The sequence below is a fragment of the Perna viridis genome, chromosome 1, assembly GCF_037379345.1.
Source record: "Perna viridis isolate PV_CMFRI_1.1 ecotype Kerala chromosome 1, ASM3737934v1, whole genome shotgun sequence".
Taxonomy (NCBI): Eukaryota; Metazoa; Mollusca; class Bivalvia; order Mytilida; family Mytilidae; genus Perna; species Perna viridis.
The window spans coordinates 14474196-14495916 of NC_142445.1; the positions used below are offsets into that span (position 1 = coordinate 14474196).

General features: G+C 32.5%; 2 protein-coding genes across 6 annotated transcripts; one reads left to right on the forward strand and one right to left on the reverse strand.

Moving 5' to 3' along the window:
• The first annotated feature begins 1617 nt into the window (after positions 1–1617).
• On the forward strand, positions 1618–17208 carry LOC148627384 (succinate-semialdehyde dehydrogenase, mitochondrial-like). 4 transcript variants are annotated; one of them, XM_088572110.1, is made up of 12 exons: positions 1618–1668; positions 6025–6193; positions 6846–6967; positions 7318–7401; positions 8085–8255; positions 8912–9028; positions 9629–9772; positions 10491–10634; positions 12170–12328; positions 13740–13903; positions 15337–15395; positions 15586–17208. In XM_088572110.1, exons 1-12 carry the CDS (start codon positions 1654–1656, stop codon positions 15792–15794), a joined length of 1557 nt encoding a protein of 518 aa, XP_088428236.1. In that variant the 5' UTR covers positions 1618–1653; the 3' UTR covers positions 15795–17208. The 4 variants fall into 4 exon arrangements, with proteins under 4 accessions (XP_088428236.1, XP_088428254.1, XP_088428245.1 ...); XM_088572128.1 differs by having other exon boundaries at positions 1630–1668; positions 6103–6193; XM_088572119.1 differs by lacking the exon at positions 1618–1668 and adding an exon at positions 2835–2973.
• Positions 17209–19247: 2039 nt separating this feature from the next.
• On the reverse strand, positions 19248–21721 carry LOC148627385 (uncharacterized). Of its 2 annotated transcripts, XM_088564664.1 has the most exons (3): positions 21589–21721; positions 21125–21251; positions 19248–19982 (listed from the first exon to the last, which is right to left on the reverse strand). In XM_088564664.1, the coding sequence occupies exons 1-3, from the start codon at positions 21598–21600 to the stop codon at positions 19381–19383; spliced, it is 741 nt and encodes a 246-aa protein (XP_088420790.1). In that variant the 5' UTR covers positions 21601–21721; the 3' UTR covers positions 19248–19380. The 2 variants fall into 2 exon arrangements, 1 of the variants encoding a protein (XP_088420790.1); XR_015919312.1 differs by lacking the exons at positions 21125–21251; positions 21589–21721 and adding an exon at positions 20301–20382 and having other exon boundaries at positions 19843–19982.

Here is a 21721-nt window from a genome sequence, read left to right on the forward strand (position 1 = left end):
CATTTCTAATATAATTATTTGAAATTTGTGGCTTTTCATAAAACATATTTGTGTTACATAATTGTTAGTACACACATTTAGAGAGAAATTGTAAGAAGATCGGAAGGAACGGGAAATAAAAACTAGACATCGGAAGTGAGCTGAAAGTTCGCAATAAAAGAGGGAGACTTCTCTGAACCGAGCTGAAGGTTCGCCATCAATGAGGGAGTATTCTCTGAACTGAGCTTAGGGTTCACCATCAAAGAGGGAGTCTTCTCTGAACTGAGCTGAGGGTTCGCCATCAAAGAGGGAGTCTTCTCTAAACTGAGCTGAGGGTTCGCCATCAAAGAGGGATTATTCTCTGAACTGAGCTGAGGGTTCGCCATCAAAGAGGGAGTCTTATCTGAACTGAGCTGAGAGTTCGCCATCAAAGAGGGATTATTCTCTGAACTGACCTGAGGGTTCGCGATCAAAGAGGGATTATTCTCTGAACTGAGCTTAGGGTTCGCCATCGAAGAGGGAGTCTTCTCAGAAATGAGCTGAGGGTTCGCCATCAATTAGGGAATATTTTGACGTTCTCTCTGCTTATTATTGTATGTAACAATGCTACACTAGATGTGTCAGTCGCGCGTGTTAATTGTGACCTTTGACCCAAGAGTCATGTCCTGTTACGCTAATATATTCTATTAATTTATTTTAACTATAAAGACGAATTCGAATTGAAACAGAGTAATGAAAAAAACTAACTTACACTAGAAAAATTTTGAGTAATGCCTCCCTTCCCCATAACACATATAAGAAACCTATTAAGTGATGTATGCATTCAGATGACAAAAAATAGGATGTGCACAATGGCATCATGTAATAAAGAATCTGTGAAAGTTTCATCAAATTCCATTCAGCGGATTCAGAGAATGTGCGGATAAGAATATGTCCCCTTGGACGACCAATTACAAAGTCGGTTTTAACATGGAAACCCCAAAATTCAACAAGACAAGGTTGGTGGGGGGGGGGTTACAAAAAATATTAACCTATATGGGCCGGGGTTGAACAATTTTCACATTCTAAAAAGTAAGTTAAAGTATTTGAATTGTAGACGACTATAGTATAACTATTGAGCAAAATTGACAGGGGGCGTAGCTAGGCCTGTTTTAGTCGTACGCAAAGTTACGGCGAGTTGTCTTGGGGGGGGGGGGGTCGCTCAAGGCCCCCCGTGAGTCCGGCAAGGCAAAGCCTTGAGGGAAACTCCTAAATTTTAACGATTTTGGAGCCAGTTTTTCAGAGCCTATACTACGTTCATGGTATGTATATGTGATAAATAACCCTTATTTCATCTTTAAAATGCGTGTTTTTATTTTTGTTACTTTTTCCGAAAGTACGCAACTGCGTATTTGCGTATAGGCAGCTACGCCCCTGAGTGATTAATAAATATGTCTCTCATTCTCCATCTCTTCACAGAGAAGCAAGACGCGAAATAATTTTTGAGTGAAATTTGTGGAAGTATACAGTTCATGTAAAAAATACAGTTTGCCCCAAATTTAGCCAGGCGGACGTACGTCCCATCTGCACCCTCTCTGAACCCGCCACTGACTTTTATAAGCTATGGCCAGTCTATTTAGACAGTAGATTAAGCAAAGATATGCTATCGGTGTTTATCTTACCAGTTTCACACGTATGTCATATAGAAAGGTAAGTCTAGTTGTGTAGTTCATACATGTTTGATATAGATTCTGTTAATTTTTGAGTGCAATATGGACACTTCAACGAAAATGATAAAATTCTACAACCTCTTATATTTAACCCACCATTTCGTTTGAAATATCAGTACCAAGTCAGGACCATCGTATTACCAGCTGCTCCGATTGTGTCAGTCGCGCGTGTTAATTGTGACCTTTGACGCAAGAGTCCTGTCCTGTTATGCTAATATATTCTATTAATTTATTTTAACTGAAAGGACGAATTCGAATTGAAACAGAGTAATGAAAAAAACTAATTTAATATTGTTGTAACCCTCATTCAACCTTGAATTCTACAGGTTATGCAAGTCTCGTGCATGTTTTTTGCTTCTATTTTGTAATAGTTAAATAATAAGACGTCTGGAAATAAGCATATTACGTAGTTGCACTTTGCACATACTCTGATAGACTGGGTTACTTCTTTTTCCTCGCTTCTTCCACTTGTTCTCAGAGGTCCTTGTCCTCAATCCCGGGGAGCATGTCCTGTATTCATGTTTTGCAAACATATATTTTATAATGGGACGACCATTTGATGTTGATTGGGGTGGGTTCGTGGAAGTTTTCTTCGAATTCAGATCAAAATATTTAATTCCACCATGTTAACGGTTAAAATATTTTTTTGTAAATTATATATTTTGGAAACTTCGCTGAAAAAAAAACAAGCCAAGTATATAAAACCAAGGATTTTTTATAGTAGACTATACTATAAAAATCCTTGATCAAATCATTAAAGGGCTATAAATAGATTAAGCGGAAAGGATGTTTACATCTTTTATAAACGCGATTACTATTAATATTGAGATCATTTATTGCTATTAAAAAGAATCGGTTAGCAAGAGACAATAAAGTGAGGTTGCAGTGAGATTCGCAGTTATTTCTGGCTTGTAATAGAAAGTATAAATCGGATTCTCGTCTCTCTCCTGTAAATGTAGGTTAACAGTGATACCCATTTAAGTCCACACTCCAAATCATAGTTATAAAATTTATTTATAGCCCTGAATGATATATCAAAGCTGAAATTTACACATGGGTAAAACGCTTAATGAATTTTTTTACGGATTGTGGTTTTGTTCCGTCAATGTTTTTCACTATTATAAAACTAAGATCGATAACTCTTGTAATTTCGTTTTGGAGAAAAAAATAAATATGAGATAACAGTGGTTTAAACTTTAAAAGTTTATGCCTTAACGAGCGACTGACAACTACAAACCGTCGGATGTTTTGAACGTTCTATACATAATTTTGAATTTTAAACATGGTAAATGCTTTGTTTATGTTCATTCCTTCTCTAAGTCGGTATTTAATTCATGTGTATACAAAGTTAGTTTTCAATCTGTTCATTAGAGATTGACTTTGATTACTTATTGAAGTAACACTTATGACAAATCAAAGACACTTCAAAGTCACTTATCGTCAAATATTGTCTGTCACGGTTTTTTGGCTTACTTTTAGCATCCAAAATGGCACATATGCGGTATGCTCTAAAATTGGGGGTCGTCCACTAAAATCTTGGTTCCCTGGCTTGAAATAATCACATAGTCTTTTGTAATCATGATGATCCAAATGTTTTCAATTACTCAGAACCAGATTAAATGACTAGCAATGGGTATATATAGATATTGGGGTCCTCATACATGTGAACCTACTGGCGGTAGTTTAATTCTACCAGAATTAGAACCTTCCTACCGTTCTACCATTGAAACAGAAAATCTACCGTTATCCGAACATTATACTGTAAACAAATTTTGGGCACCATTTTTTTATTTACTGAAAGAAAAAACCTGAGAGGAATAGGATAAGGACATTTCCGGATGATCTCAGGTAGACAGGTGTACATGTTAATTAGGGTCATAAACAGTAATTTAGAGCTTTAGTGGTTATCAACGAGACGTAATTTAAAAGGTGTGATGATTATACAACAACAGGAGATGATTGACAATTATTCCAAGTTTTAGTGGCACACGCTTAAATGATTAAACGATTTATTACCGACGATTGGGACTCATTGTGTAAATATTGATGTGGGGCTTTAGATCTTTTGATGGTTATGGAAACATGCATCCACTGAAAATGAAATTGACTCAAAGTATGGCTTGTTTTTTTTATCCAAGTCAATTGAGTAATTATATGAATTTTTCAATTTGGAGCACTCTCATCAACCATCAAAATGCCGAAACATAATTTTTCATCTTCAGCACCTCCTGCCAAAAAGCAAAGGATTATTCCAAATTCAATGCTGCATGGAAGTCAAAGTTAAAGTGGCACGAGCCAGTAATGAATATTTGAAATAAAATCATTTTAGTGCATATTTATGCAAAAGTAGCTACTGTAGTGACAATTTTTAAATGAAAATCATTCAATTAATAGTAGCTATATAGTAATGATTACACTTTTAAATTGAAAGTTTTTTATGTTTATGCTGTTCTTGTTATGAAAATATTGTAACAAATAAATAAAATCATTAAAATGTTTAAGTGTTAAACCATCAAAAGGGTCATTCCAACTGTTCCAATAGAGTATTCAACATTTTTCTCATGGATACAGACTTAATGCAAGATTTTCCATAAGTTTCACACATATTTGACCTGTTACACCACGAAAAAAAACGCCGATAAAAAACCTCCAGTTTTCAAACCAAATCTCCAGCTGAAAAATGACAAATCTCCAGTTTTGAAGGGATGACTTTATCACATGTATGGGTCCTGATAATATATATGACCAATATATTGTTAATTGTAACGAGCCTGTGTTTGAATCCGAAATTGGGTAATATTACATAAATTCAATACTAACCAATCATCTTATCAAATATAAACTTCCCATTCTCGTACAAGCAAAAAAATACACATAGACTTGTATAATATATTATTTAAAATAGGTTTGTTGGGTCGTTAATGATATTGACCAGGGAACCAGATTAAACTGGCAATGAATATAAGGACCATGCAAATATACATTTGTATATGACCTATATAGTCTTGTAACAAGCCCTTGTGCTTGAATCAGAAACTTGGTATGTTCAATGCTAACCAATCATTTTATGAAAACTTCCCATTCTCATTCAAGGAAGAACACATGTAGAACACACATGTATGATATTTAAGAGGTACATTTTTATTTCATATGAAGCTAATATTCTATATCGATAAACACAGCACAGATCTGCAGCATTACATGGAGTAAAAATATATAATTATGCAAATCATATGCAAATATTAAGTACTGAAATTATGTGTGCAAGAAGTCGCTAACAATAGTAGTGACTTTTAAAGTAGACTGACATAAACATTGTTTAAGGCTTACCATTATCTTCCTACAAATGTTGTTGGCTAAATTAACCCACAAATTTTCTTCTGACTTCAGAAAAAACCTGTGTATTTAGAAAAATTTTTAGGCATAGCTAATCCCTGTAGGGATCAAAGCATAGCAGCCCCAAGATATGTGAAAGTGACATTAATTTTAAATGTAATGACACCCCACCCCATTTGAAACCACAACATTGGGCCTTGAGTAATGGTATGAAAATTAAGGCTAAGACAGATTTCAAATTTGGGGTTCCTACATAGAAACTATTTAGGACCCTTATATGAAAGAAGTCATTCAAAATATAAAAAAAAAGTATTGCACAGGGCTACTAATTATATCATTAAATTTTTGTACTATAAGAGGATAAGTGATGGATAGTCAGAACTACAGTCTTCAGTCAAGTTTAAAGTCCCTCTTCTTCTGACCTGCTCCTACAGAGTAAGATGTTTGGTTCCTCTATACTCCAACCTCTTACTTACATTTACCATCTTGCAATGTGAACACTCCACCATTCTTAGATGTAGACTGAAATATGCTAGAAATATGACTTACGGACACGGCTTATTAGTCTTTAAATGTTGATGAATTTAGATAAATGCATTTAGTCTACCTTATAAGAAAAGTTACAGTTTTTATTGCTTGATTGCCAGTCTTTAGATGTTGATGAATTTAGATAAATGCATTTAGTCTACCATATAAGAAAAGTTACGGATTTTATTGCTTGATTGCCAGTAAGTTTAAATTTCCTTTAAGTAAATAAAATGAATGAAATTTAGTTAGAATACTTGTTTAGCATAAACAAATTTGGGTGTTATAGTACATGCTAGCTGCTGGAAGATAGGATGACACCAAGTAAAAAAAACAGTCAACTTCTAACATTGCTGGAGTACCTCTGACTGTGTATGAAACTGGAACCACCATTAGTGACGTAGGTTTTTTTTAAATGTTATAAATAAATGCACTTGTACACAAATGAAATGAATAACCAAACTTTATTTTGTAGGCTGCCTGTGTAACTTGCAGAATAGTTTGTTTGAAGTCACAGTTTTTACGACATAGTAATTTGTTTTTTTATAATAAGATGGCAGCACCAACAGGTTTACGCTTTCTTCATGAAAAAGCCTATGTGAATGGAAAATGGGTTGATAGCAATAGTGGTAAAACATTTGATGGTATGTTAATAAAAGTCATGAGGAAACAAATTTTCTTGATGCTTTTTGTTCTCTTAAATTTCCTTTTATAGCTTCTTATCTTGTAACTTTGCTGTTCTAAAATATTAAAGAAATAGAGTCATGGATTATCAGATTTTTACAATTCAGACCATAAACTTCTAAATAACTGGTTTTAATAACATGTATAATGGAATTCAAACCAATCAACAGCCAAGAACAAAAAACTTTACACATTATTAATGTTTACACAATGGGTCGAAAGATGGGTAAAAATTGCTGTAAACACAAGAAATATAGTTGCATTTAATATCATATTCTGGATTAGTGTTGAACCTAGGGTAACAAAGTCACTTTCAAGTTGTACTTCTCATTCTTTTAAGTTAAATCTCATGATGTTCTTGGAGACTTGTATCACTAGTTCAGTACTTTATTCATTTTTATTAGGAAAAGAAAAATTCATTTTACATTGATAATATATAGATTCAGGCAAATGTGAACTTACACTGTATGAATTTTTATGGTCATCTGGAAAGCTTTTGAAAAAATGAATCTTAAATCTAGCCTCCAAAAAAATGTTATTGTCCAGTAGCCACTAGGCAGTACTGGAAAAAATCAGCAACCAATAAATATAGATTTGCTGTTACTTTTATAGTATATAACCCTGCCAATGGACAGAAGATTGGTTTGGTGCCAGATATGGACTCAGTAGATACAGAGAAAGCCATATTGTGTGCTCAGACTGCTTTTGAATCATGGAAAGAAACAACAGCAAAGGTTTATAGAATATTCTGTTGTTATTTGATCTAAAACTACCATTTAGATTAGTGAAAAAATTCTGTTGTTCTTCATATCATTGAAAATAAGATTTTCCTATTAATGGAAATCTCTTAAAATAAAGTCAAGAAAAAATATAGACAATATTTTTTTACCTGTATATAAGCTCAGCTTTCGGTTATCTTCTATGATATTAGCCAATTGGAATACATTGGTTTCAGACAGGGGCAAATGGTATTTAAAATATTAGTAATTTGGTTATTTACATTTTTTAATGATTTTAGACAAAATTGTTCAATTGGAAAATATGATAATTGTTTAAATATACATGTTCTTGTTGTCTGTTGAAGGAAAGAAGCATTATTCTGAAGAAATGGATGGAATTATGTACACAAAATAAAGATGAACTAGCAAAGTTACTTACTCTGGAAAATGTAAGAATTTTAAAGCTGACTTTAAAAGAAAAACATGAGCTTTTGTAGACTCTGACAACTTCCTGAGTTTTTCAATTAGTAGCATGTTGAACCTGAAATTTGGCCTTGCATTTTTCTTAGGTTTATTTTGCAGATATTTATTATATAACTTTGACCTTTGACACTTTAACATCATCTGTTTATGATTTTTGCTGCAGACATACTGTCTGTTTGACTGTGGTGTAGACTTTGTGAATTTTTTAGCCTGCTGAACTTGGAATTTTCATTGGTTTCTTCTCAGCTCCTGTAGGAAAGGTTGATTTTACACCATGCACAACCTACCATTTCTTACTGAGGGTACCTAGATGCTTTCTAAAAAATATTCATAGCCCAAGTTTTTTTTTTTAAATGAATATTTTATTGATAACCATATCAATGTCCAAAAATATCTTAAGTCTGAATATTGCAAATAAAAATGTAAGCATTTAAAGGAAAAAAATATACACTTAACTGCATGTGTGAAAAAAAGTTGATTGCATGATGACAAGAAAAAAATATTCTGTCAAGAACTAAAATGGCCTCATGGTAGAATTTTATATGATAATATGGGTTGTGGCTGCAATTTTGTCTATTTGTAACAAATACCAAAAAAATGGACAGTTTTAAATAAATTGTTAAATTGCATTTATCCTTTCCTTATGTAGGGCAAACCTCTAGCTGAAGCAGCAGGTGAAGTTATGTATGGAACTGGTTTTATAGAGTGGTTTGCAGAAGAAGCCAGGAGAGTTTATGGGGATATTATACCCTCACCAATTAAATCTAGAAGGTTACTTGTTCTGAAGCAGCCTATTGGTGTTGCGGGTATGATCACACCGGTAAGTCAGACTTTCATCATTTGTGAAAAGTGTATCATAGTGAACTTAAGTTGTTTACAGCAAAAAATGCACCATTAATTTATAACAACTAAAACAGATTGTTTTCTTTTCTCTAAGACAGCCAATATTGTAATGTCATATACCATACAGTGTGTGGTTTTCACTAAATTTCACAATTTGCTTTATAAATAGAGTAATTAAAGTTTCACTGTCTCTATTTTTTATGTCCGTAGATATCACTGTTAAATATCTTGAATTAAATTTGGCATTTTTTTTATTTTGTGATTCCCAAAACCTCACAAATAAAAAAAATGTATTGTGAAAATTAGAACCTTGCGAAAATTTCCCACTATATGGTAATATAATTTATTTATAAGACTGAGAAGACAAATGAACTTTAAACATGACTCTAATAAATTTATGATTGAAGTAACAAGTCCATAAATTAATACATGAAGTATCACAATTGTTAGTTTGTTTACAGAAAAAAAAACAGTGCATATTTTATACTGATAAAAAATTTACATTGTCAGTTGGTTTACTGTGTGATCAAGATTGTAAGTAAATTATCCCAGCATATCACCTGTTAATAGTTAAAACTTAACTTGGTTGTAATGTCCACTACACCTGCCTGAGTAGATAGTTTTTTTTTGTAGTGGAACTTCCCAAATGCTATGATAACACGGAAAGCTTGCGCTGCAATTGCTGCAGGGTCAACAGTTGTACTCAAGCCTGCTGAAGATACTCCATACTCAGCACTAGCTCTATGTGAGGTATGGGAAAAAAGTATCAAGATCATGTGCTGATGCAGAATACTGAGATTTTGGAAAGAGTTGGAATCCAGGCTATTTTATGTCATTTTATTAGCCGATATAATGCATAAATGTACAAAAATTTTCCAATAAACAGGGGTTTCTAACCACTGAAACACCCCGGGATTGGCTAATGAAGTTCCAATGATTAGAAAAAAACAGAGAAGAGAGTAAAGAAATATATTTCCAGTATTGCTATCAATAACTTGATACATTTTATAATAAACTGAACAGTCTAGAAGTTACCTATGCATGTTAAGAAAAGAAGCAAAGACAGTAACTAGTTATGCAATATCAAATTGTACACAGCTAAAAGTTATAAGAAAAAAAAACGTCAGCTTTTTGTTCATTATTTGGGGTATTCTGTCACATGTATGTGTTGTAGTTCTTCCATGTAATATCACACCTGGCTAAGCTTTATTTCCTCATTGACTATTTTCCCATGGTGTACATCAGGAAATAAGTGCAAGAGTCGGTTTTAGTAAATGTCTATTTTTATCTTCACATTTAAGAAGGTATTAAATATTTACTCAGAATCGTTTTTCTTTTTATTTCTTGTAGTTAGCTGAGAAAGCTGGTTTACCACCTGGAGTATTGAATGTTGTCACATGCTCAAGGGACAATGCAGCTGCTGTTGGCAAGACACTGTGTGAAGATCCAATCGTAAAAAAGATCTCATTTACAGGTTCAACTGTTGTAGGGAAGGTAATATGACTAGCATTTTTATACAGAATAATGGCAGGTTTGAAGTCCAGCTAGAAAACATCACAGGGAGCCTGACAGGGCGAGACGTGATGTTGTATCAAGATTTTCAAAATTATGTTAATATCTTTATTGATGACATCACAATCATTTGATCTAATGTTGTCATTGGGATTTGATGATAGTTTTTTTTGTATCATGGAAGTAGTCTGAAAATAATGAAGTTGCTAAAAGTTCTTATATCACCACAAGATTACCATAATTTAATTATGTTAGGAAACTTTTAATTTCTATGCATAATTTTTTTTTTTTGAGTTATTATATAAAAGTCTTGTCATCCATTCTGTCCATAAACCTTGTTTGGCAACTCCTTCTTAATTCTTCAGTAAAAGTTAAATTTACTCCACCTGATGTGAATGCGCATGACACAACATAATCTTGGCCAGATGTTTGCTAAATGAGATACCCCAAACTTTACATAATGCAAGTCAGGTATCATTGACTGAGCTCAATAGAATGTATAGTTCTTAAAGAAGCAGGTTTAAATATAAACTCCTTTGTATACTATCATATACATAAATTTAACAATTGATAAATAAAGCTCTGACATTAATGTTATTATTGTCAAATTAATTTTTATAAAGCACAAAAACTTGCATAATTTCGTAAAATAAAGTTTTAAATTTCAGCAATTATGATACTGAAATGTTCATAATTTTAGATGTTATTGCAACAGTCTGCATCTTCTGTAAAGAAAGTATCACTTGAGTTGGGAGGAAATGCACCCTTTATTATATTTGATAGTGCTGATATTGACCAGGCAGTTGCAGGTACAATGGCCTGTAAATTCAGGTGTTCTGGACAGGTATGTATGACCTATGATGTATAATGTTTTTAAAGCCATGTCAAGGATACTGTGAATTTCTTAATTTTCACACTGTACTAATTTCCCCTTCTGGGCAGTAGGCAGAAAAGTGCATACCGGTAATACCAGAGAATTTAAATATATAATGCTAATCAATTTTTGAATCTGAAAAAAAAATTAATATAATTAAAGTATCATTAGATTTAAGGATCGTCCATTTGTTAAAAACTACATTAAAATGTCAAAGTATAAATGATATTTGAATTATAGGACCCAGTATTTTTTTATATATTTGTGGGAAGAATACTCTTTTGTCATTATCTGTTAAAATACACCATTGAAATTGTGAAAAGGGAGATAATCCATAGCAATACAGCATTTTATTTTGGTGTTTTAGGGTGTAGAAAATAGTTTCAGGACAGTTTATGAGAAATAAGTACCGGTATATAACTATGGTCAAAAGTACATGATGACACATTGTTTAAGACAATTCATCATAGTCCCTACTAGAAACCGTTTTATACAGTAACTTCTGAAATTACTGAATGATTTTGTAAATTTAGTTGAAAATGTGATTTAATTTTTTCAGTTCAAATAAAAAAAATTCCATTTCAGTAATGTTAAAAATCCAACAATGCAATTTTTAATATAAGCATTGCAAAGGACCTGGGCCAACTTTCCTGTTATTTTGTTCATTGAAAAGTACGAGTTAGTGCTAAAATTAGGCATTCAAATACCTCATGAATCAATAATATATTTGACTGAAAACAGGAAACACCAGTATAACTGGTGTTATAGCATGAAATTTAGAACATTGTGAACTGTCATGTGACAAAATGAGACTAATCGATTATTGAAACTGAGAAATGACGTTATGATAATAACATTTTAACCAAAAACACAAAAACAAACCAAAAAATGCCAGGATCAGGCTTGATACTATCACTAAATTACTGAATAGTACAACTATAAAGTCAGTTGGGCTATGCCATGAACATTACATAAACATTTTCTGTAATGAGCTATTTAATATTTTTCATAAAAAAAAAGTTACATTTCAACCTAAAATCACATTACAATCCGTCTTGTGCTTGTAGACACTGTATTTGACTTAGGTCACAGAATGCCTAAAACACCAAAACCAAGGACATTGTAATGGTTGCAAAGATGTTTCTGTGGAAATTCCAGACTCAAATTGTTCAATTTGGAGAATAAATGTAAAAAATGCATTTTCAGTTACTTTTGTTTCTAACTTTTGTACTATTCCTCCGTCTGATTTTTTTGGGAGCATTAGGTTTTTCTACAGATTTTGGACATTTGGAACATTTTTAAAATTGGTCCTACTTGTGGTCAGAATCTTGGGGAAAATGGCCCAGGTCCTATTGGTCAGTCACACTTTTTGCAATAATAAAATCACTACAACAATTTCGTCAAAATTTACATTAACAAGAAGTAAGAAAAATACAATATTTCTGGCTTTGTCTTTCTATGAGTACTAATATTTTTGTTTTGTTTTTGTATACTGGTACTTGTAGACTTGTGTTTGTGCTAACAGAATTCTTGTCCAGGAAGGTGTTTATCCTAAATATGTAGAGAAGTTGGCTGCAGCAATGGCAAAAGAACTGAAAGTAGGAGATGGACTAGAACCTGGTGTAACTCAAGGCCCATTAATCAATCAGAGGGCAGTTAGCAAGGTATTATAACTAGTAAAATAGTAACCTTTATTGACAATACAAACTCACTAGTAAATGTTAAATGCTGTCAATATGATGTAATGCAAAAGCATCTGTACTTTTTGTGGGTTGTTAAAATTTCAATTTGAAATAGATTTTGAATCTATGATTAAGATTTCCCAGTTTTTAAGTAATATATCAACATGTTCCAGTGCAACAAATATCTACTTGATATGCATTAATTATTGGACTAGGCTAAATATGGAATAGGACTAGACATAATTGGGGCAAGGTTGCATTAATGGTCTTCAGATAGCCATATTATGTTATACTGTAATATTGAGTCAGGTGCAGCCCTGTGTGTATATGTTACAGTAAATGTGGAGTACAATCACAGTTTCTAGAAGAAATTCAAACATCTCATTAGTAATTGACTGACACACCAAAACCACAAAAATATGTTACCCACAGTCATTTGTCTCCAATACAACAAATATCTATCCATTATCATTAATTATTGACTTGGCAGTATAATAAATATTGCACATGAAAGCCAATAAAGGTATAATTGTGTGAGGTTCGGTTATTGGTCTTCTGTTGGGGTAATGACTAAGCCACTAGGTAAAACTTTACTGAATAATGATATAATATTGAATCAGGTTCTGTACAATCAGTACAAATCATAATTCGGAAGGAATCAGAATCCTCATAGTACATGTATATATTTGAATTCCGATATGTCCTACTAGAAATTGGAATTCAAATTTGACCTTGTTTAAAATCAATGGAAAAAAGAATGGATATGATTCAATTTTTCATATGCAACTGACAATGGAAGATAGTCATATTTCTTCCAGTAATTTAATAAAATGTATTTTGTTTAAATTTGAGAAGCAACAAGTAATTGTAAGGTTAAGAAGAGATGACATGTAGTTCAGTTAGTTTATATTATGAGGTTTCATACACGTATGCTTCTCCTGTCATTATTGCCAGGGGCGTAGCTGCCTATACGCAAATACGCAGTTGCGTACTTTCGGAAAAAGTAACAAAAATAAAAACACACATTTTAAAGATGAAATAAAGGTTTTATGCAATGACAAATCCTATTTAATACATAATGATACTCCAATATACACCATAAAGTAATTCGCGATATCAAAACCATCAATTCCGGAAATTTTGTACTTTTTCTGAAAAACTGGCTCCAAAATTGTAAAAATTCAGGAGTTTCCCTCAGGGCTTTGCCTTGTCGGACTCACTGGGGGCCTTGAGCGACCCCCCCACCCCCCAAGACCCTTGCCGTAATTTTGTTTACAACTAAAACAGGCCTAGCTACGTCCCTGATTGCATACACTTATCAAGTCCTTTAATTGGTTAATTACATTAGAAATGTTGTAAATTGTATTAAAAATTTTTAAACATCTTATGTTAGGTAGATGATCTTGTACAAGAAGCTGTAAAACAAGGTGCTGGTGTGGTATTAGGGGGTGAGAAAAAGGGAGGTAACTTCTATGCACCTACACTTCTGAAGGATGTTACAGTAGACATGAAATGTTCAAGAGAAGAAATATTTGGACCTGTAGCTGCTGTTCACAAGTAGGTACCTTTCTCAGTTTATGTAATGTTGTAGCACTATGGAGGTCTGTTAAATATTTGGTGCTAATATTTTACCTGTGTGATACTACCATATGTCATTGTATGATTTAAAATATGAATCATTGATTATTAGATGTTTCATGAAGCAATACCAATGCCTCATATACTCATTGGATATCAAGGCCTGTTTGCTCCTCTGAGAAACTGATATCAATAGCAAGAAATATATATGATAAAGAAATTATTACAGTTTTTATATCAGGTCCCATCTTTGACATATATATATTAGGCATTGGTGAACACACCTGCCTAATATGAGGGTCTTAAAATGATATGAAAAATAATGTGTAATACTATTCATGTACATGTATCTAAACCTTAGGTGTTAAGTAATGACACATGTCACCTGTGCTAGTGTCCAGACATATGGCAAAAGTGCAAATGTATTACACTGTTAAATTAACCACTTCAAGGTTTTTGAAATTAAAAAATTCAGGTTCATTATATGACCAATTATTTTAATTCCTGAAACAAAATTTGGGGATACACACATATGTTTTTCTGTTTATCCATCTGTCTTCTCACACACCATGTAAGGGCAACAGCTCCTTAATTGCTTCAACTGATCATGAATAAACTTTACGGGATATGTATAAATATAATTTATGTGAGATGCTTGCAAAGAGAGCTAATCCAATTTCAGTGTTTTACGTGTTCACATCTCTTAAGTGCATCTCTGTTTTAACTGCACTCACTTCTGGAGATGGTGATGAATCATGTTATATGATGATTCCTGCAAGGGGGGATAATCCAATTATAAAATTTTACATAGCAGGATTTTTATGAGATAATTTGTTGTTCTATGTAAATATGCATGATTGAAAAGTTGCTGACAACTGAAAACAATTTAACTTATGAATGTTGCATGTTATAAGTCCATGTGAAGTATCATTTTTAAGCTTGCTTACAGTATTTCTTGTTTTCAGTACTAATGTTTCATGCATTTTGTCTGACATAAAAAAGGTGTAAAAAAATTGTAGAAAATAAATAAAACTACATTATCAGTATTTCTGTCACTGTTTGATTGGTAAATTTTTCTGGCATTTTTTTCTTTATTCACTGTACCAAGGAAAAACAACTCTCATTTACTGACATTAAGACATCTATGAAGCTTATGGTAGTCTTTGATCTTACACTTTCATGTATAAACAAAAACAAATACATGTATTTCCCATGATGTGATGCATTCAATAATAATAGTTTCTGTAACATACAATGAATGTATGTTTCTGCTACTCAAGCAATTCATAAGTTTCTCAAACAATATGTGTATAGTTTTTTTACAGTCTTTTAAAAATGTTTGATTAATAATGACATTAGTATGTAAACACAACTGGATATTAAAACAATTTGTATGTTATATTTATTTGAAGATTCAAAACTGAAGATGAAGCAGTTAAAATAGCAAATGCCACATCATATGGATTAGCAGGTATGTTAATGCTATAGCAGATATATTTTAATGACATGCTTAATAGGTGAAATTGTGCTTGAAATTTTGGTGATTGTTTTTATATTACTTTATAAAATATCAATTGTCATAATTATCAATAAATTTTATTTAAATAATAAGATCTTTGAAAATGTTATAAATTAATGAAAAATAAAATTTTTATTTTCAGGTTACTTCTATTCCCAGAATATAAGCCAGATATGGAGAGTGGCTGAAAAACTAGAGTATGGTTTAGTAGGGGTAAATGAAGGGGTTTTCTCAGTGCCAGAGGCTCCATTTGGAGGCTGGAAAGAATCAGGACTAGGGAGAGAGGGGAGTAAATATGGAATTGAAGAATATCTAGAAATCAAATATGTGTGTATGGGTGGTATACAGTAAAAAGTCATTAATATACAGAATTTTTAGATTTGATGCAAATTGATTTGAATAAAGGGTTATGAGGTTGAATGTTTTTACTATGCAATTTTTTAGAGCATAATGTTTTATCTTTTATACATAAAAAAATCAATGTTTATTTTAATGTTATAAGGGAAAATGAAATCATAAAGTTTCCTCTGCCATATACAACTTCAGAAAGAAGTTCTTAAGACGAAGAGGTGGGTTTCATAATAAGTTTTTGGTGTAAAATTAATTATACATTAAATTGGCCTATATCCTTTCATCTTTTTTGATGTGACTCGAAGTTAATGTATGCTGAATGACTTTTTGTTAGTTTTCATTTATTAAAATGAAGTTTAAATATGCTGTGATTTGTTTCTGTTGTTAAGATATTGCTTCAATTGTTAAACTGGATAAGTTTAAACATCTTTATTTAGTTTTTTTTTTTAAACTGGATAAGTTTAAACATCTTTATTTAGTTTCTTTTTATGTTATTTTTTGTATACTTTTAGAGTCATGCCACAATTTGAAGACACACCCTAATGCTGTAAGCATATAAATGTTCACATGTACTAATTTTCCTTATTTTTATGGTGGACAAAAAAGCCTTAAGACTAGTACCTGCAAAATTTTGTACCCGTGAATATGCTCATTTGAAAATTCCAGGGTAATTAGCAACAATGCAAATTAACTTATTTACAGTACATAACAGTCTAAGATGCTGTCATTCAGTATTATTCCTTATCAGTTTGTGAACAGTTATCAATTGCATATGGCTATAAAACACAACAAATGCCATTGTACTTTTCATTTCCACAAGAGTTATTGCCCTTGGTTTTAAACAAAATGTACATGCCATTCTGTACATACAGGACATGGCTGTACAAGGCCAAAGAAAAAGTGGAAATAGGCGAAATTCTAAGTAAACATGCAAAAAAATCTTGTCTGATATTTGTCATGTAAGATTAAGTAAATTTAATGTTTTTTTCAGTAAGCAGTATAAAAATCGCACTTACAGAATAAATTGATTGTTTTAAATATTTTCTTTGGGATCTTTCTCTTGATATTCTCATAAAAAGATGGATGTTTCAGTCAGAAATAAGAAGTTTTTTGACAAAAATAAATTGAAAAATAAATGTAGTAGCCTTAATCAGAAATATGCTATACAAGATGATTTTAGATGTGAACATTGAATGACAATACTTTGAAGATGGTTTATATTTGATTAACAATCTAGGTAATTATGTTATGAGCAGAAGGGAAGGTTTATTTCAGGAATGACAGAGTGCGTTTTGAATGGTTCAGTGAGAGAGAAAAAATATTTTTCTTAGAGGTGTACCTGTATTTGTTAGTCTAGTTTTTCTGATTGTTGATATTTACATGATTATTTTTAATAAAAATATAAACAGAAAAATGTTTTTATTTAGTATTAAATTCTAGTATGCAAAAGGTACAACACTGACACCACTGGTAACTTATTGTCAAGTGTCTCCGATTTATGTTGAAAGACCATGGCAAAAACTCCTCACTTATATTGCCAATCTTGAAGTGATTTCAAAACAAAGATTTTGGCGAAAAGGCACCCCATCACTTCCATTAAATTGGTCTATATGTCAGTACTTGCTTGTATTTTTCCTCTTATGATGACCAAAGATAATTTTTTCTGTTATATCAACAAATATTCACTCATGTTCTGGGTACAAGAACTTGTAGGTGTCATTTCCTACATGTACGTGTAAAAATATTATTCTAGCAAATACAGTTTTCAATTACATGTACGCATATGTGTTTAATATACTTATTTGACAACAGCTATAATATTCAATCTATCAAACTTGTCTTTGAAGAAGTATTGCTGGTAAGAACTTTGGCTTAAACCTTTACTTAACCTGCTTAGGAAAAAAATTACTTGTTCAATACTCAGACTGTTACACAGTAAAACCTGTCTGAACTGAACCCTGAAAATTACAAATACCTGTCTAAACCAGACACTTTTAGAGCCCCTTTTTACCAATTTGAATGTATTTTGAACCTTGGTAAACTGGACACCTGTTCTAAACAGAACATAAAATCCAAAGAGGTTCTGTTTAGACAGGTTTATTATACTTAGTTGATACCCCTACTTTAAACATACATCGTTGTTTCTAAAAAAAAAAAGACACCAAAAGAAAAATATGTAGTACTTGTTACAGTGTTTCCATACTTTGAAAAAAAAATTCCAAATCATCTTCCAAATATACTGTCAAAATAATGGATTTTTCCGACGCAGTCGGTATGGTTTCGCTGTTTAGCCTTTGACCTTAAGGACACCCTTCTACGGAAACGTAAGTCATCTGATCGCAATTCTGTTTCGAGATTGGTCAAATACTGATAACTTAATGGCGTTCAAAAAAACGGTATCTAAAATTTGAAATTGCGTTCGGAAAAACTGTATTGAACATTTGAAATTGCGTGCCATATGTTATTTCCTTGAAAGAAATGTAGAAACTTAGAAGTAAAATTATACTGCGTCGGCTACATTTTTTTCAAAGACGGTGATTTTTTCAAATGTGGTGAACTCGTTTTTCAACAGACGGTCGGCATTCCAATGGGAATGACTCGTGCTCCGCTACTCGCTTACTTATTCCTTCACTATTATAAGGCTGATTTTATAGCAGATCTGCTAAAAAGGAACATAGTTAAGCCATGATCCTTTAATATCAGTTTCTGCTTTAAAGATGATGTATATTCATTAAACAATCCTAGTTTCGGGGATTTTATACACCACATCTTTCTAAAAAAAAAAACTTGAGATTAAGGACACTACAGATATTGTAGAGTCAGTCTCATATATTGACCTACTCTCAGATATAGATGGAAAAGGAAAAGTCGTGACCAAACTATACGACAAATGCGACGACCTTTTATTCCGTATTGTCAACGTTGCAACATACCTTCAGCACCTACTGAGATCAAGTACGTTGGATATTCGATGTTCAGTTAGGTTCTGGAACAGGGTTTACAAGATTGAAGTCATCAGTACAGAAGTTTTATGGTCGTCATCAAGAACTTACGGATCGTTATGGCGTATCCATCTGCACCAAGAGAACCGTTTTGTTCATCGTGTCATAATTTTCCTTTCCTCTTTTGTCTACCTCGCACTTGACTCTTTATGATCAACTCGGCTGTTATTTCTAGAAAAGCAGAGAACGCTTATCCTACCGGTGTAATTGGTCTTAATGGAATCCGGGTTGCTCATTTACTTTTGTTGGTTTGTACGTATATTTTCGTTCGTCTGGTTTCGTATGACTTGAATTACCACTGAACCAATATTTTCAGACTTAAACACAATGCTTAAAAACTTAAATTTATATAATCGGATGGTCCTTTTCAAATAAGAATTTTTGTTTAAAAAAACGTACTTCTCCTCCTAATATCATGCAGCTTTCTTTTAATTCGGAACATATATACGAGTTACTCTGTAGAAATTTAATGGCACATAAGACATCTTATTGTGAACAGACAGCAAACAATTTTAAGCCATCGGCTTTTGAAATGTAAATATTCACAGCAGAAATTCAGAGATTCATACGTTCAGTGTAGAATTTCATTTACACCAGTCTGGACACTTTCCTGTGCACAAAATTTTGGAAATTCTGTTTGCAAAGAGATGGCAGTTGTTTTTCAATAAATGGTACTTCCCATACTTTGAAACGTAACTCCTTGCACATTTATATATACAGTCCAGAGACACAGAACTATATCCAGCCACTTCGCTTTCCATCTGTGCTTCGCAAATGTCTCCATTTTTTGGGTACAGTGTTTGCATATTAGCATTTGACAAGTCGGCTTCCTTTGACTTGTGTTCAATTTTTCTTTTGTCTGCGCCGTTTAAGGCTGAATAAAGAGTAAGATTTGTTGGTAGCACTTGATGATTTTCTATATTTCCACTTCCCGTTCCAAACTCTACAAAATATCCATCGTAAAAGATCCATCGATGAACTGGTCGTAGTGTGCTTCTTTGAGGCGAACGTTGATGTACCGTTTCGTTTACTTCCGTTGAAACTGACCGTTTTCCGATTAATTTGGGGAATTTTTGTCTTAAATCATTTACATCGTAGCCTTTGTCTCTTAATCGTACATCGACCTGTAGGCATTTCAGATCTGTTATTCCGAAAAAGTAAGGTTTAGTTTGGTTAAATGCGGGAACTGAAATATAAATACAAAATAAAATTTTATACTTTGTTTTACAAAATGTGGCTTGATATTATTTCAGTTCTGACTTCTGATTTTATATTCAAAAGTCATAAACTGAAAAAAAAAATGGAATTGGAGTTCTATTCTTTTTAGTGTAATGCTACTCGTTCCATTTTGCCGTACGAAAGCAAAATAGTCCAAGTCACCTCAGATTGTTTGCGGTTTTTTGCGTTTATTTTTGTAATTACTCGACGGTTCCTTTCAAAAACTTGCCATTTTATTCATGTCGTTCTGTACTACGATTCCCTATCAATTATTTTTCGTTCTTACCTCCGAGATTGAAAAAATTCAAAATTTATTTTTCCTACGAGAATTTTGCATTGAATGTATTGTATATCCGCCATCTTGTTTCTATGGATATTTTGAAATGTTCCCTATTATCTCACAATTGAAGAGGTGAAATAACATGATTTCCCGCCATATTTCTAGTTCCCTGCTAATTTATTACTTTATGTGGTAAGACTCTTATTAAGTACCAGTTGTAGCATTTTCATTCGGAACTTCTGGTTTTGTCTTTTACTAAAGGTAAAGAGCAGAAATATGGCGGGAAATCATATTATTTCACCTCTTTAATTGTGAGATAATAGGGAACATTTCAAAATATCCATAGAAACAAGATGGCGGATATACAATACATTCAATGCAAAATTCTCGTAGGAAAAATAAATTTTGATTTTTTTCAATCTCGGAGGTAAGAACGAAAAATAATTGTAAGGGAATCGTAGTACAGAACGACATGAATAAAATGGCAAGTTTTTGAAAGGAACCGTCGAGTAATTACAAAAATAAACGCAAAAAAACGCAAACAATCTGAGGTGACTTGGACTTTAGTATACTTCATTTTTTTCCACGCAGTCGTATGCCATCCTCCAAAGTCAGGGTTTTGAGGGAGCGAGGGTGGACTCAAAACCCTGACTTGGGAGGATATCGTATGTTGATATGATTTTTATCATCTGGATTGTCAATATATACATACTATAACCTTGGGGAAAAACTTAGGAAATGAAGGGAAAAGGGTATGCGGGTCGACTGTAGAATACTTAGTATAATTATATAAATATGAACTATTGACTTTTTGTGTGTGTTGGTCTTACCATCACATCCCGTCTTTTGGTTCGCGTGTAGTGTTTTTGCGAATGTGTCCAAGAAGGCTGCGGTTAGAGGACTGTCGAGATTGCTTCCTGATGCAAAGCCAATAAGAAGATTCCCTGTTATAATTATCTGCATGAAAATAAACGGAAATATGTTTTAATCTTTATAGAAAAAATCTCTAGAAATTTCTTTAAACCATATTCATATTTTAGTCATCTTGCATAGTGTTGTGTTACAGATATGTATTTTTTTCTCTGGATGTTGGTCTTTGTAATGCCATTTTATTAACACGAAAAATCTCCGGATCTTATCATAAGAACAAAAATGAAGTTAAAATTTAAATGTTTTAAGTATATAATTCTTTTGGGAATACTATTAAACGGCAACACTTTTTCGCGATGAAATGCCTGTATATCGATAAAACATATACCAGTACACGATAAACTTTGTAAACTTTTGAACTTACCAAAGGAACCATTTTTATGCCTGATATAAGTATCAATATCACAAGAAGACTTTAAAATCGTGTAGAATATAGGAAAAGATACACATCAAGTGTAATCATTCCATCAGATATTTGACATTGTCATTGCGTCAAT